This window comes from Rattus norvegicus, chromosome 5, assembly GCF_036323735.1.
Source record: "Rattus norvegicus strain BN/NHsdMcwi chromosome 5, GRCr8, whole genome shotgun sequence".
In the NCBI taxonomy this organism is placed as follows: domain Eukaryota; kingdom Metazoa; phylum Chordata; class Mammalia; order Rodentia; family Muridae; genus Rattus; species Rattus norvegicus.
In genome coordinates, this window is record NC_086023.1 from 60,741,917 (window position 1) to 60,763,706 (window position 21,790).

At 48.1% G+C, this 21,790-nt stretch overlaps 1 protein-coding gene across 2 annotated transcripts in view; it reads right to left on the reverse strand.

The window, feature by feature from the left end:
* B4galt1 (beta-1,4-galactosyltransferase 1) overlaps positions 1 to 21,790 on the reverse strand; it is a 46,856-nt gene that overhangs the window by 10,316 nt on the left and 14,750 nt on the right. Inside the window, exons 2-3 of one of the 2 annotated variants that reach the window (XM_039109259.2) lie at positions 7,008 to 7,243; positions 1,391 to 1,885 (exon numbers count right to left, since the gene is read on the reverse strand). In XM_039109259.2, the coding sequence (XP_038965187.1) occupies positions 1,850 to 1,885; positions 7,008 to 7,243 (272 nt within the window). In that variant the 3' untranslated portion in view covers positions 1,391 to 1,849. Of the gene's footprint in view, positions 1 to 1,390; positions 1,886 to 7,007; positions 7,244 to 21,790 lie in introns of those variants that run through there. The other variant, NM_053287.1, reaches the window with a different exon arrangement.

The window sequence follows — 21,790 nt, forward strand, 5'->3', positions numbered from 1 at the left end:
AGAGGTGGGCCCTCTAGGCCACAGTGAGCCTTATGCTATATTTCGCATGTCAAGAGGGATTTGTGTCTCAATCCCAGAAAAGGCAGGGAGACCAGCTCAATTCGTAAGCTGTTGTATGATTCATGTAAGACAGGCAGGCCTAGGAAGTCATGGTGGGTAAATTTTTAAATCCTCTTTAAAGGAAGAATTCAAGCCAAAGTTCCTCATGCCCACCTAGCCCTAACCATGCATCTTCATGAGAGCCTTTTGGGGGAAGGGGCCAGAACAGGTTCCAGAGTCTAGTCTACTGTCCAGGAACACCAAGTCTGTGCAGCTAAGGAGGACAGAAGTGACTTCCTTTGGTTGAAACAAAGGCCAGAGGACTAGCTAAAGAAAGCCATGTTTCACCCTGTCCAAGTCTCAACAGCCCCTAGAATATTCATTCTGTCCAACCATTCTGTCTTCCAGGGATGCAGGTCTACATGTGTCACCAGGAGACACATCCTGAAATACGCTTCTCTTCCAGCGACAGACAGCTCAACAACAAAGATATCTCTGTGAATCAGAATATCTGTGATGGGAGAGATTAGGCGGCCCCATTACAAAGCCACTCCTACACAGACAGTTGACTTCAAATCTAGGGGCAGGTCTGTAGCCAATAGCACTTGCTGACCTGCCCCCAAGTGTCTTTCTGTGCCTCCTCAGATGCCAAGAAGACCTCGGCTGAGTGGGTTGTGAGAAGGCTAGCACAGCTCAGAGCTGAAGAAGCTCAGACTGGGCATTCCTGCAGGCCCCAGTGTGGATCTTAGAACAGCAGACAGGCTGGAGGTGGTGCACAGAGGAGTGAGGTGAGAGGCCGGGATGACGCTGAATCTGTGGTGGGCTAATACCTATTCTTTCGGTTCCTAGCAACCCGGTTCTAGTTTTTATGCCTGATAAGCTGGTGGCCTTGGGCTTAGACACAGTCACCAAGAAAACTTGAATCTGAGACTTAAGTTTTTCACTCAGTAAATAAAAGACACAGGCTCTTTAGAATAAGGTCCCATACTCTTGGGAGGCAATTCTGAACACAGGCTGGGAGAGCAATGCAGGGATTTGGGGTGATGTAGGCAGAGGTCATCTTAAAACTCCAGTTCCAGAGGCCAGAGCAGAAGGCCTGCCTCTACCTGGGCCCAAGGTACTGAGACTTCCTGCAGAAGTCCCACAGTAAAAGGTAGCACTAAGCACTTCCAGGGTGTGTAAGACACAGGCTGAAAAGAGTCTTTTCTTTCAAAAAGCAATCTGTCTATTCGTACCAGTTAACTATACAAATGTGCAAAGTATTTCTTAACATACAATCCTATGTGTGAAAATCTAGCCTGAGGAAACAATCTTGACTGCAGAAGAAGCCAACACAGAGCTAACCTGAGACTTGAGGATGTTTGCTATTTTTATTCAGCTTCTAATAAAGGAGAGGATTAACTGTGGTAGAACTCAGCGATCAGCCGCTATGAAGGCACTGAGGTTATGAACATGGAGACTATGAAACAGCATGGGAAGATGCTAATGATGTGGACCTGACGAGGATGTAAACATTCATATACATACACTAGGGGCTCTACCCGGGTTTAATCTAAGGTCGACGAAGTCTCTCGGGCTCTGCCCCATGAGCTGGCTTCCTTCCACTGATCTCCATGTTTTCCCAGCCCACGGCAGCCCTGCGCTTGCATGGGAGGCAGCACAGCTGGAAGACAGCACAGTCACAGGGCCTATTCACAGCTCCCCCTGGACAGAAGGGCCCGGCACTGCGTCAGATGTGAGGACATCACCCAAGTGGCAGTGGCAGTGGCAGCGGCGGTGGCAGCGGCGGTGGCAGTGGCAGTGGCAGAAGTTAGGAGAGCAGCAGTAGGTGAGTCGACTTTTCTTTCTTTAGAGGAGGCAGAGGACAGAAGAGAAGGTAGGTGAAAGGTAAGAAGTCGCCCACAAATAGGAGCTCCTCCTTCAGCTTGCTTTGCTACAAACAGGCTTGACAAGGTAAAAAAGTCCCCGCTACGAGAGAAAAAAGGTACACTCAAAGGAGATGGCTGCAGCAGGGAAAGGACTCCTTGGACCACCCTTATAATAAGGCCAAGTTCAAACAAACCATCATTCCTTTTTCTGTGGAACCAAGGGCACGTAGAGAAAAATGGCATTTCCTAGAACAATGTCTGAGTGCCAGTAAGTGCCATGACACTCCCCAGGAGAATACACACATGTGGTCAGAGAGGAGACAGCAGAGCAGAGGGTGGCACTCAGACTGGGGGACAGACACTCCCACCATTCCCACTCCATCCCCATGCCAGCAATGCCCCAAGGAAAGGGAGGGTCAACTGCTGAGCCCTCTCCCCCCTAAAGTCCCATCCCCCTACATATCCACTGACAGCTGGAAGAGGAAATAGAAGGTGACAGGTGACATAAAGATATTCAAGAGAGAAGCCACATCACAAGGGCCATGAAGCAGCCACTCTCTGGATCTGCTTTACTACAACTGATCCTGACCTCCTGGAGGGAGGGGCTGGAGATGGCTCAGTGGTGTAGAATCCATGTTACACTTGCAGAGGACCTGGGTTTGGTTCCTGGTACCCACATTAGGAGGCTCACAACTGCCCACCATAACTCAAACTCCAATGGATGCCCTCTTCTGGTCTCTACTGTCACCTACATTCTTGTTCTCTCTCTCTCTCTCTCTCTCTCTCTCTCTCTCTCTCATGCATGCATGCATGCATGCGAGCGCACACACACACACACACGCGCGCGCGCGCGCGCGCACACACATGCGCACACACACACACACACACACACACACACCAGAACAAACTCACAGCCACACAAAGCACCATCTGCCCTCCTAGCACAGGCTGGCTCTCTCACTTCCCCACGGCCTGTCCAGCCAGGTCTCCTGGAAGCATCACAAGCCACAAAGGCTCCTGGGTGCTTGGCAGCTATTGCTCACAAGCAGCTGCCTCTCTCACACAATCTAGCAAGACTCATGGCATGGCCAATATACAGACATGGCAATGGGGACATTCCTTACCCCTCTGTCTAATCCCAGCCTGCTTGGCCACGATCTGATTGCCTGTGCAGCCTTCGAAGCAGCCCTCACTTGGGGTCTACAGAAGTCAAAATACAAAGGAACACACGAGACTTTGTTTTTGGTTTGGGGGCTTGCTATGTTGCCCAGGCTAGCCCTGAGCACAGTATGTAGTGAGGCTATTCTCAAATTTGCAATCCTCTTTTGTACTACAATTAGAGATATGAATCACCTATCATGTCTGACCCAAAAGAGTTTTATGATCAAACACAGGGCTGAAGCACATGTCTCTTTTCCCAAAAGGAAGGTTACCCAAAGGTCTTGTCACAGGCAGCCTATGCCCTAGTCAGCAATTCACAGGGACTTCGGCTGAAGGACCCTGAGGAGGGACTGTGTCAGTTTTGAAAGGGTCATAATATGGCCAAGCTAGGAGAGGAGACTTTGCTTCTAGCAGGAGTGGAGTCAGCTAGGAACCAGGGGCAGGGGGTCCTGAGTGTGGGTATCAATAAATGAGCAGGACTCAAGGAAAGATCTCCCTGTTCCAAACGTGGCAGCGTCCATTCTAGACTGTGGAGGAGATCCATGGTCAGGCATGTGGGGATGAGTTTGGCCAGGAACCAAGGATCAAGGACCAAAATGAGGCACAAAAATGATAGTTGTCCCTTGTACCAAGGGAAGAAAGAGAGGTCACTTCTATTCAGGGGCTTCACAGAGCTAATGAGGTAAAGGAGAGGGGCTTGAGAAATATCCAGAAAAGGCCACTGGGGAGACCCATGCACAGAGTAAGCAGAGGCACAAGGGGAAGGAGACGAGTGTCCGGGTGAGGATGACGGACAGCTTGCCTGTGGTCACTGTATGAAGGGTGACAAGGAGAAGTGGCTGGAGGTAGGTCAGGGCTAGTCCCCAGGTGGCATCACATGCTAAGGTTTCAGGTCACTCAGGCCCTTGCCTATGGCTGGGGGAAGTTGTTGAAGGCTTTAAAGACACAGCATGGGCAGAGTCAGAACGCTGAGGAGACAAAGATGTAAGTGATGCTGGGAAAGAACTCTCAGCTTCCAGCTCTGGGACAAAGCACCGCAGTGGGCGTGACTGGCTGTAGTTTATGACAGACGTTCTCTAAAGCTTCTCACCTCTGCTTTTCATTCTTTCTTTTCCATTTAAGGCTGGTGCTACGAGGTGCCAGCCTTCCTATTACCTGGCTTTGTGCTTTCCTAACTGAAGTGTGAGCAACAGAATGCATTCCCTGTTTCCTATATGACACCTTGACAATCACTTCCACAACATGGTCCATCCCAGTGCAGGACTTAGCCAGATACCTAAGTGTCAGAGTAGGAAGTGCCAAGTAGGATGTGCTAAGACTCTAGCAGGCCTCGCATATGCATGGCAAGAGGAGAGACAGAAACCCAAAGGACACCTTTGCCCCTCTCTTCAACAATTGGGGAGGGCCTCCCACACATCCCTCCAGCACACTTCTGTTGAGCTTAAGTCTCATAATGGCTGAACAAAGTTAACTGCAAACATAAACCATAAAAACTCATTGGACTTCGGATGCAAGCTCCTCTAAAGAAGTTTTTAAGGCATGGCCCTGAGTCTTCTGAGGGCCTGTCGTCTGACTCACACGGATTTTCATTATCTTCTAACCCCACAGAGGCCCTAACAAGTAGGAGGTAAGACCCTGATATTGGCACTACATTGGGCTAAAGCAGGAGGCAGGAAGAACAGTAAGGAATTTATCAGCAAGGTACCAGGCAGAGGCAACAGCCAAGAAGGGGTGGGGAGGGATAACAGCTCGTGTTTACTAAGTAGTTGAGGGCTTCCGAGGCCTGCCTATGATCACAGACTGGGAAATGGCTCTCCGGGTATGAGGCTCACTCACAGCCCTGGAGACCAGGCTTTGAGAAACACCAGGAAGAGGACAAATGGCCTCCAAAAGCACTATTGTGGCCCGGTGGGAGGACACCATAGAACTTGAGAACCTAAGTGGAGTTTCATTGCAACCCATTGTTACTTATGCATCCAGTACTTATCTCTACTGGTTATTTCTTCTCTCTGACACAGAGCGGGAGTTTTTACTCCCTCCCCTCTAGGGCAAGCCCTAGCAAACAGCGATGAGGAAGTAAATTATTTTTTCGCTTTGCTTCAAGGCTGGCACTCAAAGTTAATGCTCCATGAATACTTGGCAAGCACTCCGCCACTGAGCTACACCCCCTGCCTCCTAAGAGATTCCTTCTCTGATGCTAAGGTGCAAGTGGGGAAAAAAAGAGAAAGGGGGAGTTCCTAGCATCCCAGGAAAAGTAGGTGGAAGCAGAGAGAGGGTAATTTAGGGTTGTTTTCTCCAAAATGTGACTCACAGAACACATCATCTGGAGGTGATTCTTGGAAAACTGCTCTCTGTCTAGACTAGCTAAGGAAGTACTTCCGGAAGTCACCGGGTGCCGGGGCATGGAAGCTTCTATAACAATGAGATCTGCCTTCCTCGAATATTTAGGAACTCCTGTACTAAATATATTGGGGCATAGCCTTCTCTCCTTCCTCTGAGCTTCTAAAGCTTACTGTCCAATCACTGTCCAATCACACACTGTTTGTTGTTTGAGACAGGGTTTCTCTGTGTAGTCCTGGCTGTCCTGGAACTTGATCTGTAGACCAGGCTGGCCTCAAACTCAGAGATCAGCATTTGCCTCTGCCTCCAGAGGCCTGGGATTGAAGGCACGCACCAAGAACTTAAAAATAATAAATGAATTAAATAAAAATGGAAAACTTTGCTTTTTTTCAGTATGCTTAACGAGCACTACTGTTTTCCCCATGAATATAACGTGGTACTTCAGGTTTACCCCCGATAGTGAAGTTCATGTACATATCTGTAACCTAGGTGCATTGATGAGTCTCACTTACCTGGGTGCCAAGTCTCACTGAAATGTGTTTGCAAACACTGTTTGCCTCTGTACTTCAACATAAACTTTGAGCCTGTTTGAGGCAGTGAGATCGCTACTATCTTCTTTTCTTTCTTTCTTTTTCTTTTTTTCTTTTTCTCTTTTCCTTTTGCTTCCATCAAAGTCAGGGGCTTTATGTTCAGCAGGGAAGCTGGGATAGCCGAGGGCTGCCTCAGCGGCTAACGCCATGCCTGAGGAAGTGTAAGAGGCTGCCATCCTGAAGCATCCAGCCCACATGAGGAAGGTGAAGACTTTGCCACAAACAGTTTGTTAACAATGTAAAACAGCTGTGAGCCAGGCAGCGGGGCACACCTTTAATCCTAGCACTCAGGAGGAGGGGCTGGTGCAGAGCTCTGTGAGTTCGAGGCCAGCCTAGTCTATATAATGAGTTCCAGGACAGCCAGGGCTACATAGTGAGACCCTGCCTCAAAGAACCTTTTACAGGGTTTAGATCTATTTGAATCTCTGGGCTGTGGTGAGAGAGGCTGGTAAGCTTTCAGCATTTGTCTCCTCAGAGATGAGAGCCTGACACACACAGTCTGAGGTGCAGCAGGAAACAGCCTAATCCATATCACTCTCTGAGGCTCTAGAATAGGGCTCCCCAGACTTTTCACCCAGGGCTGGCTGTAGAGACATACACATGGTCTCTTATGGATGCCCCAGAAGAAAGATACTGACTGCCCAGCTGGATAAACTTCAAAGTTGCCCAAAAGTCTGAAACAAAAATGGATTGTTTTGGAATTATTATTATATAGCAACCTAAAAATGGTAATAATCAGTGTTTTACTTGGTGATCATTGGAGATGCCTTTTTCTTTCATTTTTGCTGGAAGATTACGTCTAAAAAGCCAAGTACACCGTATCTATTTCTCTTGGCTATATTAACAAGCCAGCATACCATTTGGCACTTAGCTCGCCACACTGTTTAAAGAAGAACAGCAGCAGTGACAGAGTTGGCACGTCCTTGTAAAATGAGATCACTCAGCACTAACTGAGCACACATTGGTGTCCCTGAGGTCTACCTCCCTTGTCCCATTTCCCAAACCTCACCTGATTGATGACGTAGATGCCATAGTCGAGTTGCTGGCGCTGAAGGACTGGATGCAAATAATACAGCCAGTATTTGAGGTGCTCCTGCCGGTTACGGAATGGGATAATGATGGCCACCTTGTGAGGGGAGATACAGTCCTTGGGGAAGTAACGGCCGCCCATCTTTATCTCTGGGTTCTTCTTTGCCAAAAGCTCCAGATCCACAGGAATATTAAAGTCAATCACCATGGGGCCAACTAGAGAGGTGGAAGGAAGAAGTTAGCCAGCCACAGGGCCCACTCTGCTGCAGACTGCATTAGCTGACCAGACCAAAGCTACAGAGGGGACAGCTCCTCCTTCTGGAAGAGGGAGACAGGGTGCTGTAGAAAAGGCATTCGTGTCTAGCCCTAGTGTGACCAGCCACCTCAGGAAACCTTGTTCCAGGAACTCCCAGTACTGGGCAAACCCAGAGAGTGGAGCACTCCCCGCCCAAGAGACCCTCCCTCTCAGGCTGCACTGCAAAACTGAATCAATTTCTGCTCGGACCACTTGACTGTGTGGTACAGAGGAGAAAGCACTTTCTCAGAAATCCTGAGCTCTGCCACCTGCCATCAGTGTGGTTTTACACAAACAACTAACATGGCTCTTTCTAAACCTAATCTAACTGGGGAAAGGGAAGGAGGGGGTGTGGTGTGGGCGAATCACTGTAGAGGAAATCAGATTCAAAATGAAGCCAGTCGGGGAGTAGAAGGGACTCAAAGGAGAAGGATGGAGGCTATGAGATCCCAGAGGAAAAGGAGGAGACACAAAAGGAACAAGCGAGAAAGATCATTCAAAGAAAAAAACAAAACTTAGAAATAACGGCTGGTAAAGTAGCGGTAAGAATGGAGAAGGCGAGATCAGGATGGCTCCAGAGTTCCTGGCCTGGAAGGAGAATGGATCAGCAAGAAAGTGCTTGGCTCACCCTGTGGTTGAATTAGGGAAAGGCCAGAAGAATCTGAAGAAGAGGGCGACCCTGTAGGAGGACCGGCAGTCTCAATTAACCTGGACCCCCAAGATCTCTCAGACACTGGATCACCAACCAGGCAGCATACACCAGCTGAATTGGGACCCCCCCCCCTCATGACATATACATCAGAGGACTGCAGGGTCTGGGTTCAGTCAGAGAAGAGGGACCCTCAAGAGACTGGAGGCCCCAGGGAGCTTAGAGGTCTGGTGAGATGGGTGGGACCAGGAGGGGAATAAGATCTGGAGTGTAAACAAAAACGAGAGAGAGAGAGAGAGAGAGAGAGAGAGAGAGAGAGAGAGAGAGAGAGAGAATGAGAATGAATATGAATGAATGGGACAGAAGCATAGTCAGCAGCAGAGGTGGGATTGATACTAGGCCCTAGGCTTTTGATGGTAATTAATTAATAATAATCATTAAGTGTTTAGGAATAAATGATATTTTTAAAATGTAAAAAAAAGAAAGGAAGGGGAAAAAAAGAAAGTGCTTGGCTCTAAAGACTAGGGGAAGGCAGACAGCAGATTCTGACATGGTCAGAGCAAAGGGAGGAAAGGAGCCTGTAGAACACAGAGTGGTCCAGGCAGAGACCCACGACTGCACGCTCAGACCTAGTGCTCCACACTCCTCAGACATCCTCAATAGGTTCCAGAAACACGAGCCCCAGCAAGATGCAGTAGATGCTCAGGACAAGTCAAGATGGCAGCCATGTAGATTAAATCCTGCTTCTGGAAAGCACCCAAGGACACTGAAAAAAACCTGTGCAGCCAAGAAGTCCCTTGGAGTTATCTCACCACTGCCTGACTACATCATCACTGAACTGATGTTGTCATTTGGGGAACTGTTATTCTGCGGTGACCGGATTCACTAGAACACAGGGAGGAAGCCACAGAAGGTGGGACGCTAAGCAGATTAGAGTCACCTGAATTACACGAATGACAAACACGCACACCTACCCACCTCTGGGCAGGCTCCAATCTGTCCTTTTTATTTAAAAAAAAAAAAAAAAAAAAAAAAAACCAGCTCACATGCCCAGGGAGCAGTTCCCTTCCTAAAATCTACCTCTAACAAAGGAAGCCATGTCCTTTGTCTCCTGTCTGGTAAGTGTTTCTGGACAGCTGTCACCTTCTCTCCCTTTCCGGGGATCCTCCTCAATCTTATCTCCCTGCTCCTTCACCACAGGGCCTGTTCCCATTAGTTCATTCTCTTCTGAGACAGTTCTGATTGAACCTCCTTCATGGCGAAAGCTGTGTGGCCTGGCACAAAGCGAAGTCAGCCACCTTCAACAACAGGCCCACCACTCCAGCATCTTCCCTGGCTTGGCTGCCTATTTCCTTAGCCGTTCCCACTTCCCCGAACCAACTAACTTTCGAACTGACAGGCAGGCCTCCACAGAACTTCATCCTCTGACTTCCTTGAGAAACACAGAGCTTAGGCAAGGAAGGACAGCCTCAAACTCAAAAGAAGCTGTTCCCTGAACCCAGCCTGTGACCTCCCTTTTGAGGTCAGGGGTCTTACAGAACCAGTTCTTTTTTTTTTTTTTGTTCCCCCCCCCCCCCCCCCCCCGGAGCTGGGGACCGGGGACCGAACCCAGGGCCTTACGCTTCCCAGGCAAGCGCTCTACCACTGAGCTAAATCCCCAACCCCGCAGAACCAGTTCTTAACAACAGTGCTATTGTCCTAGCTCTGACCTCCCAAGACACCCTGTGGTGAGTGGGCACTATACTCTAGGACAGTGTCTGTGGTCACCGGTCACCTGGTACAGCAGATCTCAATCCTATCATGAGGATCTCATGAGGACACTGGCCCAGATACACAGTCTCAGCCAACTCAGCTGATCTTGGGAGGGACATTAACAAAAAGCCCAAAGATTTTGGGTTTAATGTGTCCACGTGCTGTGTGTATATGTGTTCCTATGAGTGTGTACAGAGGGGTGGGTCCGGAGCCAGAGGTCAACACTCCCTTGATTGTTTTCTGCTGTAATTTTTGAGACACTGTAATTTTCTCACTGAAGCTGGAGCTCAGTGACTTAGCCAGGCTGAGCTCTAGGGATCTGCTTGTCTCTGTCCCCGCTCCCTGCCCCAGAACTGGAGATGCAGATGTCTGCAGCCAAACCTCGGAGCCAGGGATCTGCACTCAGGCCCTCATGCTCGTAAGGGAGGCACCTGACCGACTGAGCCACCTTTCCAGACCCCAAATAACTCTTTCTGGTAAACTGGACAACAGAGAACTTGGTGGTTCATTTTCACAAGCCTTCAAACTTTCAAACAATGAAGGTCCTTAGAGAGTCCCACTCTTGAGACCTAGTAAGCTTAGGAGCTCAATTCCTCAACCCTAACACAAGACCTCTGGGAGATGCCAAGGTACAGTGGACTCATGACCCACCACTGGGTTCCTCTTTCCTCAGAAGGCCCCATGCCATCTGAAGAGGTATTGAAAAACATAAACCCTATTTACAAGACCCTAAGAGGCAGCTGGATTGCCTTCCTACCCACTTGCCGATACTTTCTGAAACCAACCCAGAAGGCAGGAGTTCACATGTGGTCTGCCAAGCCACCGCAGTATACACCTGCAGGGCCAAAAGTGTCCTGTGCTGCCTCTGTGGAAAGATGCTGAGGTAAAGAGCCCCAAATAAAGAGTCACTGGTGCAGCCGCATCAGTGACTGGATGATCCTTGAATAACTTCCATCTACTCCCATTCATAAATTGCAAATATTGGGCCAGATGGACTCCTGACAATCTTAGAGCGCTGGTTAAAGTCAGGAAGAACAGACCCCAAACTAGCATCTTCTGAGAACCCCTATTCTCATCTTTCTTGCTCCCAAGATGGCATGAATGACCAAGCAGAAAGGAAGAATGAATAGCCTAGATGGGTAGATGGGTAAGAAGAAACCTTAATCACCCAGCACCACGCCCACTCATGTCTCTCCTACCTGTCACCTACCTTTTCTCAGCCTTTTCCCTTGGTAACAATCACTGTCCCTTTCACCCAGGTGAAATGACCATTCCCGATCTTTCTGCTAGCCACCTAGGTACCACAGACACCTCAATTAACCTATCCCAAGTAACACCTATTCAAGGGGCCCTTCATTACCTCCTGTCAAACTTATTTGTCCTCCAGCGATCCCTTGGCAACATTGCTGTCTACCCAGCCAGGGAGCAAACATAGGCAGTCTATCTTCCATTCCCAACACCGCCCCCCCCACTGTGTGTGTGTGTGTGTGTGTGTGTGTGTGTGTGTGTGTGTGTGTGTGTGTGCCTCTGTCACACAAATGCATATATATGACATGCATTCACGGGCAGACACACAGAGGTATCAATAACAAGCTGACCAAGTCCCTGGGACCCTACCAAGAACAAGCCCAGCTTTCATTCTGAAACATTTGTTTCACTCAAACGCTCCCTGTGATTGATAAGAGCATTTGTGTCGCCAGTGCTCTGGGTACCGACTGAGTGCCAATCTGTATGCCAGCTCAAGAAGGGTGAGTTGAGGGGACAGGAGAAAGAGCCCAGACAAGAATGTCCTCACCTCCCACAAGCTCCTCACTGGGTATGTACTAAGTCTAAATGTAAACACTCTGGAACATGCTCTTCCAATGGCGCCACAGAGCTTGGCCACGGATCAGCCATTCTCACGTCCCTGCTCCCCTCTGCATCGCTCCCACAGTTCATCATATCCCCAAGGTATGGAGGGAACCTTACCCCACACCTGTTCCCACAGGGCGACTCTTCCCCCGCCCCCACCTCCCTGACACCCCCACCTTCTGGGAATCCTGCAGTTCACACCTCTGCAGTGAAGAGTGCCCAGCAGCAGCAGGCCCATAGGCGAATGTCTCCTTGACTCCAGCGTCAGGAAGCTGCAGGCCTTCTGCCATACTGTAGGGGCTAGCCCCCATTGCACACCCACTCTACCTCAAGGAGAAAAATCCAAGGAACTAGACGCCGGAGTGGAAACTTAAGGGTTCTTTGGAAAGTCAGTTGGACGGCATTTTGCTGGAGCAAACATGGGAAGGAACATTTCCTTAAAGTGGACACAGTGTGAAAGGCTAAGGCAGACTCGTGAACAGACACAGGAGAGAGGATGTTCTGCTAAAGCAAACATGTGAAAGGACAGGTGATGAAAGATTTTTCAGGAAACCATAGAGAGAAATGCAACAAAGAACTTCCGGTGTGCTGTAGTTTGTTGCAGCTTCCAAGGATTCAGGCTGATCAGATGCACGTGCTGAGGCAAGACGGTGCTGAGGCAAGGCCCATGAGGACACATGATGCTTGGAGGGAATAAATGGGACTCCACGGAGTGACGGAGATAGAGCTCGGCTTGCTGGTACAGCTAGCTGTGCAATGCTTGTGGGTCTCACATTTTTGCTGATCTTCACTTCCCTGAGAGAGGTGCAGCAGAAAACTTCTCCCGTGTTCCTGTTGGCCCCTCCTGCTGACTCAATCGGAGGCTGAGGCCTGGCTGTCTCTGCTAGGTTGTGTCACCGCTGTTGCTAACCTGACTCTACTGAGCCAAACTGTTAGTGTATCCGTGAGGTGTTTGCAAGTGGATCGAGCTGCCGCTGCCTGCTGACCTGTGAACTGAGCTGCCGATTTCCAGACAGCACAGATGGGAGATGCTCCAAAGAGTCTTTCTAAACAGGTCCCCACCACCCTGAATCCTTTCTTTTCCACTACCCCTGAAGGGTGGTGGGTTACAAAGGACGTTAAAGCATTTAAGAACCATAATTAAAAAGAAGATTGGAAAAAAGTAAAGTTACAAGACTCCAGGCAGGCAAGGACTGATGTCATTCACAAACAGGGGACCTCTGCCTATGAGCGCAGGAAGAGGACTAGGAAGCAGCAGAGGCCTGAGTATTTCATGGTAACCCTCAGGCTGGGCCAAGGCACTCGCGCCCACTCGGCTGTGTGACGGTGCACGGCGTGTGCTTCTTTCTACAGGCTCCCAGCCCTGCTGGGCTGGCTTGTGTGTTTTCTTGCCTCTGAAGGCTGGGAAGCAGGGTTACATAAGCACAGATGTGAGCTGTCCTCAGCTCCCCAGGCCCAAGCAGCACTGCCACGTGGACCTCGCAGCTGGGAGTTCGGGTCATGGCCTCTTGTGTAAGTTGCTCAATAACTTCAATGTGTGAGTTCGACTTTGTAAACTCCACTGCTTCTTTGAAGGATACAGCAAACCGAAACGCACGTATGCCCATGTATGTATCTAACTCGGAGCTAAACCAGCCGAGGTGGCCACACCTTTAATCCCAGCACTCGGGAGGCAGAGGCAGAGGCAGGTGGATCTCTCTGAGTTGGAGGTCAACCTGGTCTACACAGAAAAACCCTGTCTTGAAAAAACAAAACAACACCGACTGTTAGGCTGGAACCCCTGCTCAGCTCCTACACAAACTGGGAAACCCCTTCTGCCCTCCTTCTACCAACCCTGCCCGCTTGGAGAAAGCTCCGGGCTAACAAGCCATCACCCTATAGGTTTTCAGCAACCCACCCAAGAGTGCCTGCCCAGGGGCTCAGATTCTGACCGTGTATGGACACCACCCCAGCTCGTAGCTGGCATATCAACACTCCTCGCCTAAGCTCTGTAAAACCCCCTTGCTTTAGCCTGCATGTGTGACCCCCTTGCTTTAGCCTGCATGTGTGACCCCCTTGCTTTAGCCTGCATGTGTGACCCCCTTGCTTTAGCCTGCATGTGTGACCCCCTTGCTTTAGCCTGCATGTGTGACCCCCTTGCTTTAGCCTGCATGTGTGACCCCCTTGCTTTAGCCTGCATGTGTGACCCCCTTGCTTTAGCCTGCATGTGTGACCCCCTTGCTTTAGCCTGCATGTGTGACCCCCTTGCTTTAGCCTGCATGTGTGACCCCCTTGCTTTAGCCTGCATGTGTGAGTTCACTGGGCCCCACCTGTGAGATCAGTGAGCCCACCCCAGAGCTGCCTCCTAATAAACCTGCTGTTATCTACTTTTAATCTTCCTATCAACAACAACAAAAGCAGGGCTAATCTAAACCACCCCTAAAACTTCCATGCTGGCTGGGCACTGGTTCGTTCCTCTAACTTCTGCAGAACAGGCTGGAACGTCCAGTTCAGTGATTCCCGGCCGACAGACCAGTGAGCAACCGCAGAGTAAGGAAATAATCCCTAGTCTGAGGTTGAGTTGGGAAAACAGCTGACCAGACCACACGAAATGCTGAGACCAGGGCCATACACACCCCACTAGTGGAGCCTTCCACATCGAGGGCTTCTCGGTCTGTTCAAATGTCTCCCGCCCACACCCAGGAAAATCAGAAACCATGGTGCATCTTGATAGTGGGTTGATTTTTAAAATTTTACTTTTAAAATACCCTTCTTGATATTCAAGGGTCAGGTCCCTAAATTTCTTCTGGAAATTTTCTGAGCAAGAAGCTTCCCCCATTTGGGGAACATACAAGAGAACATGTAGGATTGCCAGGAGACAATCACCCTAAGAGCTATGATTTTGTCTTCTGGGGCCAGGTCTCGGATCTCATTGTCTAGGCCTTATCCCCCAGTGAGGTGCTGTTCAACCGAGTGAGAGAGAGAGAGAGAGAGAGAGAGAGAGAGAGAGAGAGTGTGTGTGTGTGTGTGTGTGTGTGTGTGTGTGATGGACCTTTCCTCTCTGTGGCTTTGTGATTCCAAAGGGCAGGAATGCACCAGAAGCTAGCAGCCAACAGCATGTTTGGGATTGGGAAAGATACTATTAAGCCAGGGCTAATGCAGCCAACAACCTCACACCTGGGAAGTACAGCTGGATCAGAAGATCAAGACCAGCCTGTGCCACTTGAAGCTCTATCTTAAAACAACCCCCCCCCCAAAACAAACAAACAAACAAACTCAGGTGGTCTTTAAACTAGAAATGAGAGCACTAACTGCTACAGAGAGCTCACCCCAAACCTTTCCTCCAGCCCTTTGAGGAGGGCTCTCTAGGCATGCGCACTGACTGTTATCACCAAAGCTATTCATGCCTCTAACATGACCCCTCAGGAAGCTTTCCCAGGAGGTTTGTTCTTTATTTTCATCCACATATTCAAAGTATTCACAATGCCAAGTTCACGGAGACATTTACCTCATTACCATGTACCAGTGGTACTAGGCATACAGAGGGTGGGCTAAGGAGTGGCCAGTGGCCCTCGGTGTGGCAGCTGGGGAAAGACCTGCACAGCAGACTATGGTGGGGAATGTGAGCATGGTGAACTGGTACCAAAGAGGGCACATCAACATCAGTGCAGACAAGTGACTAGCTCAGCTAGGGACAGATTTGTAACCACGTGAAAGTGAGCTCCCTCTTCTTCTAACACATAAACATATAAACCAACTGATCAATAAACCAACAACAATACCATAAACAAACAAACAAACAAAACCCACCCAAAACCAGAAACAAAAATCTTTACCCAAGTGGTCACACACACGGTTCCTCCTGCTCTGCTACTGACATAAACAACACACTTACACCGGTAACCCCAGGTGAAGACTTGTACGCACTTGTGGAGTGAAGACCATCAGAATGGACTCTCAATTCCTCTGCGAAGCATTTCGTACCTTGTTTTAAATCTAACCAGGGCCACTGCGACAGCACAGAGGGTGAGGTGCTCACCAGCAGGCCTAAAGACCCGCGTGTGATCCCCAGGACCCGCACGATGAAAGGAGCAAACGGCTCCTCAGGTATGTCCTCTGTTACACCCGTGCTGTGGCACGTGTACACATACACACAAACCCACATCACGTAAACTAGTAGACATGCTACAGGCTAGTTTGTTTTTCAAGAGCCGGGCTAGTGGGATGGCTCGGTGGATGAAGGTACCCGCTGCCGAGCCTGAGGACCTGAATTTGAACATGGAGGCGGATGGAGAGACTATCACTCACAATTTGTGACTTCCACGTGCAAGCATGATATGTGCTCCCCAAACACACACACCAAATACATAAAATGTCCTTTTAAATTTTTAATTTAACAAAATTTAAAGTCTCAAAAGATTTCAAAGGCACTACAAATGATTTATCTTTCTCGCCCCCTTTTGGAGACAGGGTCTCACTCTGCAGTCCTGGCTGACCTGGAACTCCCAGAGCTCTGCCTGCCTCTGCAGGATGCTGGGATTAAAAGTGTGCACCACTACAGTCAGCAGCATTTACTTCTGAAGGCATACATTCCTGTCATTGTGTTGCACCTTTGGGGCGTGTCTTTAACGCTGAGCTAAAAATCACTTAAACTCAGGAAAGGTGATCGCAGCTTTTAGCTCCACCTCCGGAGAAAATATCTTTCAACATAAAGATTTCAAAGGAGGGCTGGCAAGGTGGCCCAACAGGTAACGTATCTTGTTGCCTAATGGGGGAAGGAGAACCACCTTCCATAGGTTGTCCACAAGTGTGCCATGGAACACACACACACACACACACACACACACACACACACTCACACAAAGACACACACACATTAAATAAACAAATGCAAAAAAATTAAGATTCGAACCATATCGTTTGTGTTTTATTTTGAGACAGATTCTCACACAACCCAGACAAGATTCAAACTCATGGTGTTGCTGAGATGACCTTGAACTGATCCCGAGTCTCCCTCTCGGCGCTGGGATTCCAGGTGTGTACAACTCTGCCCGTTCAAATCCTAGACTGGGCTATGGGAAACGTTCTCTCTCCCTATATGACGTCTTGGGCACATGCAGAGAACACAAGCTGCACACCCACTCTTCCTTCTGCCATCACCATCACTGTTAGAGCTGGAGGGGATGGGGAGCCCATTGCCAAGAGGAAACAACACATCTGTGGTATAAGAACTCTACACTTAGAGGCAAAACAAAACAAACCAAAACAAAACAAACTATTTGATCAAAAAATAAAGGAACCTGCCAGACCAGACCGACAAGGCAAAGCCAGAAGGTGTCTCCAGCATCTTGATATGAGTGCTAGGGTTGTTTCTGTTTGCTTCTCTGGTTGGTTGGATTTAGTTTTGTTTTGAGGCAGGGTTTCGTATAGCAAAGCCAGAAAACTGCATCACTGTGGGGAGGGTTCCTCCTCTGTCCACCTCTCTGCTTGGGACAGTTTTGTCACAAGCCCACAGAGCCCCACTTTGTAACCTTCCAGGTGCAGAAAGTGGCTTCACCAACAGTGAGCTACCAAGTTCTGGAACTGCCATTTCTCACACAGTGACACATGGCTATCAAAGACCTCCCCAGCCTTCAAGCACTGTGTGGTTGGCTTTCAAAATGGTGGTGAGAAAGCCAGCCTGCAGCCACACTCAAGCTGTATAGTGAAGGGAGAATCACGCTGGGAAATGTGTCTACTCGCCTAGATATTCTGAGTAGCCCAGAAAGCCACATCTGTTATTTTTATTTTATTTTAAATTTCTTTAATTATATGTGTATGAGTGTTTTATTTTCATGTATGTGTACCACATGTGTGTCTAGTGTCCTCAGAGACTGAGAAAAAGACATTAGATCCCCTGGAACTGGCATTCTGCACAGTTATGAGTCCCCATGTGGATGCGGGGAATTGAACTCGGGTTCTCTAGAAGAGTAGCAGCTAATGTTAGCCACTGAGTCATCTCCCCAGCATCTTGATATGAGTGCTAGGGTTGTTTTTGTTTGCTTGACTGGTTGGTTAGATTTAGTTTTCTTTTGAGACAGCATTTCGTATAGCAAAGACACTCACTTCTATTCTCCCATGCAAAGACATTCACTTCTATTCTCCTTGAGCAAAGATACTCATTTCTGTTCTCCTCAGCAAGCTTTTGGTTTCCAGGCACAGCTTCTGATTCATCAGCTGCTGATACTGCTCAAAATAATTTACATTTTAAATTTAAATTCTCTCCAGGCCACAGGCCTAGGATTTGAGTTTGTGGAGAAGGACAGACTAGCCTAATGAAATGCATTGCCTTTCTCTTTGGAGCCTCACCCTGCCATACAAGCCAGGCTCTTCACCCTACGCTATTCCTTCCTGTGAGAATAAACCCAATCTCCAAATCTTAAATCTGATTCAGGCCATGGGATGACAAGAAAGGCCTCGGTCTTGGCCATTCAATCCATGGAGCTGTCATTAAATGCATTAAGACTTATAATACACGTAAGGGGACAAAGACCAAAGATATGACCAGATTATATCACCTTGAAGGGTCAGAACCCATCTCAAAGCAGATCCTGAAGACTTCTGCCCAGTATCTTCTGGAGGAGACTCCACACGAAGGGAGTTAAGACAAGAGGGGCCGACACTGCTCCGGAGCAATCTTGGATCTGAAAAGCTGTCCTGCTTTGCCTTTAATAAACCTTTAGGGTTCTGATGGTCATGACACAGCGGAGGACAGGTGATCCTAACAGTCCTGCCTCTGCTGTCCCCAGGCCAGGCCCTATCTCTGTCTGGGAACCCTTCTCAATCTCGAGTTCCAGGGAGTAAACTGAGGGAGGCAGCATAAAAGTTGGGTCTTACTTCATTTTACTCAGTCAAACTTTTCTCAGGTGTTCGTTATGGCAGTAGGAACAAGATGGTGCAGGGAAAGTCTTGGAGATTCCAGAATTAGAGTAAACTGACAGTTTACTTCTGTTCAAAGGTAAAAAAGTTTCCACCAACACTGAAAACAGAAGATCCTAGCCTCTAGGATTCAGAGTCTGTGGCTAGAGGTCAAGAATGTCTATGGCCCAATTAGTTAGTCTGGTGTTCACCTTTGTGGAGGAAATCCAAGTATGAATGTTTATTTCATGTGGTGCAATCCTAAACAGAGATTTACCTCCTTTACCCTTAGCCCGGATTTGTATAAAGTGTACCTGCCTTTATCTGTCAATCCCAGAAAGAAGACCCCTAGGAACCCCATGGTAGGTGGGGAGGTGGATCGGTGGATAAAACATTTACTGCACAAGCATGAGGACCTGAGTCCCACACAAAGCTGGGCTTGGAGCACACATGTCTAATCCTGATGTCCTGTGTGAGGATGCTCTGCATAGTGATATCTGGGCAAGCAGTATGGGGAGCATATTCGCCATTAAGGAAAAGACAGGAGAGAAAACCAGAATAGGTAGATACCATGGGGTATCTCTGGACAGTCAGAATCAACAGACTAAGTGTACATGTGGTAACAGCAATGGACCCTAAAAACCAAAGTGAACCCGTAGCAGCTAATTCTAGTTTTCTAAACACATTCTCTCTGAAAAGAACTAATAAGGTTCACTGAAGAAATGGCTGGTGCCAGGGCAGAGCCAAGGAAAGAGCAGCCTCCTGAATACCTCAGTCTGTCCTGAAAGAATTGCTCTGAGAATGACAGACTATATCAAAAAGGATACAACAGCTAGCCAGTGGGAGAAAATCCCACTGGTAAGCCCCGGATAGAAAGCATCGGAATAAAGTAAAATCCAAGAATCAACAGTCTAGCGGGTTGTTTAGGTATTTAGAAATATATGCACACACACACACACACACACACACACACACACACACACACACACACCAACAACAACAACAGTTAATGATAAAAAACAAGACCATGAATTGAAAGAGAGCAAGGAGGGGTGTATGCTTGAGTTTGGAGGCAGAAAAGGTAAGGGAAAAGTGATGTAATTATATTATAATTAAAAAAAGAATTTATAAAAAGAATTCATACTTTGCATTGACCTATAAATCAAAGAGTAGAGGAAAAGAGAATTGGTGTGTGTGTTGGGGGGGGGGGTTAACTTACAAATACAAAGAAATCAACCATCATAGTAATTGATTCAGGAACAAATAAATAGCTACAGATGTTGAACAACAGTCCAATGAAGAAAAGCGGGAGAATAATAGAATATTTACATAATAATAGACTGAGGAGGAACACAAGTATAAGGCTAGCCTGGACTACATAGTAAGACCCTGTCCACGCAAAATATACAAAAAGAATAATCACAAATGAACAGCAAACCCGAGGAAACGTCTACAACAAGGTTCTGCCAAAGTACAAAGGAAGTCTGAGATACTGTGCCAGACGGGAAGGCTGAACACAATACATGATTTTTGATTTAACCACAGTATTGGTACAACAGACGAGTCTCTGTAAGGAGCTAGGCATAGTGATGCATCTAATGTCAGGACTCAGGAAGCTGAGAAGGAGCATGAATTCTAGACCAGCCAAGACTATATAGCAGAGACCTGGTCTCAAAACATGTACACACTCTTTTCTCTTCTCTTCTCTTCTCTTCTCTTCTCTTCTCTTCTCTTCTCTTCTCTTCTCTTCTCTTCTCTTCTCTTCTCTTTTCCCCTCTTCTCTTCTCTTCTCTTCTCTTCTCCCCTCTTCTCTTCTCTTCTCCCCTCCCCCACTCTCTTCCTCTCCCCCTTCCCCCCTTCACACCTATCATGTGTAAGACTCTAGGACAGAGGAAGACTCCAGTGCCAGACTGGCCTGCACAATGAGCACTATACAGTGAGACCTAATCTCAAACAAAACAGAGCTTTCCAGAGTTCAAGATGGGAAACTGACTAGTAACTGGGGCTTTGGAAGGGACTAAATTTGTGTTTTGATTATGGTGATGCTTACACAAATATACGCATGTTTGAGTCCATACAGCTACATGACAAGCTAACTTTACTGCATGTTGACCCAAAAAAGTTTTAAGTTAGAAGTGCATACGTGCACACTCCAGTGGTCTCTCTGTGCACATGGAAACACGTGTGCTGCAAACACAGGAGTGGCACTGCTCATTGTGGGTTTGATGACAGAAATGAGAACAAAGGCAAAATGCAACCAATAATGAATAAGGCAAGAGAACCAATCAATAGAGCAGTGCTGATAACGGGCCATGAACTGAAGGCTGGTAAGTGGATGGGAAAGAAGTGACCTTGGAGAGTAGGGTGTGTTCTTCAAGCCGTGAGGGGTGGAAGGAAGGCATCTGACTCCTAGGCCTTCTCGTCTCAGTTATATGTTAGCCATGACAGCTTGACAGGATCTGTGGCCAGAGCAAACTTACTTCTCTACTCTGGCTTTTGACTCCTCAGCTCCCTGAGTAAACTCTGACTTTCTGTCTAGGGTTGTCTGCATCTTCAGAATTCTTTTTTTTCCTTTTCCTTTTTCTTTTTCTTTTTTTTCCCCGTAGACAGGTTTCTCTGTGTATCCCTGAACTACACAGGACTTGAACTTGCTCTGTAGACTAGGCTGGCTTCAAACTCACAGGGATCCCCGCCTGCCTCTGCCTCCCACGTGCTGGGATCAAAGTCGTGCAGCCAGCCACACCCACAGAACTCTAAGGCACTTGCTGGCAGTTTTACTCTTCCCACTCTTCCGGTAAAACAGCAACTTAGCATCCCAGCGTGTACATACGGAGAGCTGTATTGCTAAATCGGTCCTTTGATCAGTCCCGGAGCCCTGATGCAATTTCCTGACCTACAATGCTACTTACGGGTCCCTCCTCCCAGGACCAAACCTTAGACTGTAGAAAGCCTAATAGGCCATCTGGGCAATCAGCCAATCACGCATTCCAGGCCACACTAAGCTATCAGAACCATTATAAATGCAGCTATCTCTAGTTTCCCCCTAAAGGGTGGAGATCATTATGAATGCACACATTCTTACCACACCGCCTGGCACTTAAGAGATAGTCGGTGCTAATTTTCCTTCTCCCCAGATTCCCCAGAACGCCCAACCTTACAGGGAAATGCAGCTCTATTGACGTAAATGTATAGACCTTCACAGATGAACTTTGATCACTGGCCGATGGGATGGATCAGCAGTCTGGTACTTCCAAGGACCCCACGGATACGACACAAGGAAACTCCAGCACTCGGGCAGCCATTCTGCCCACCATCCGGTGCCAGGGACGCGCATTAAAAT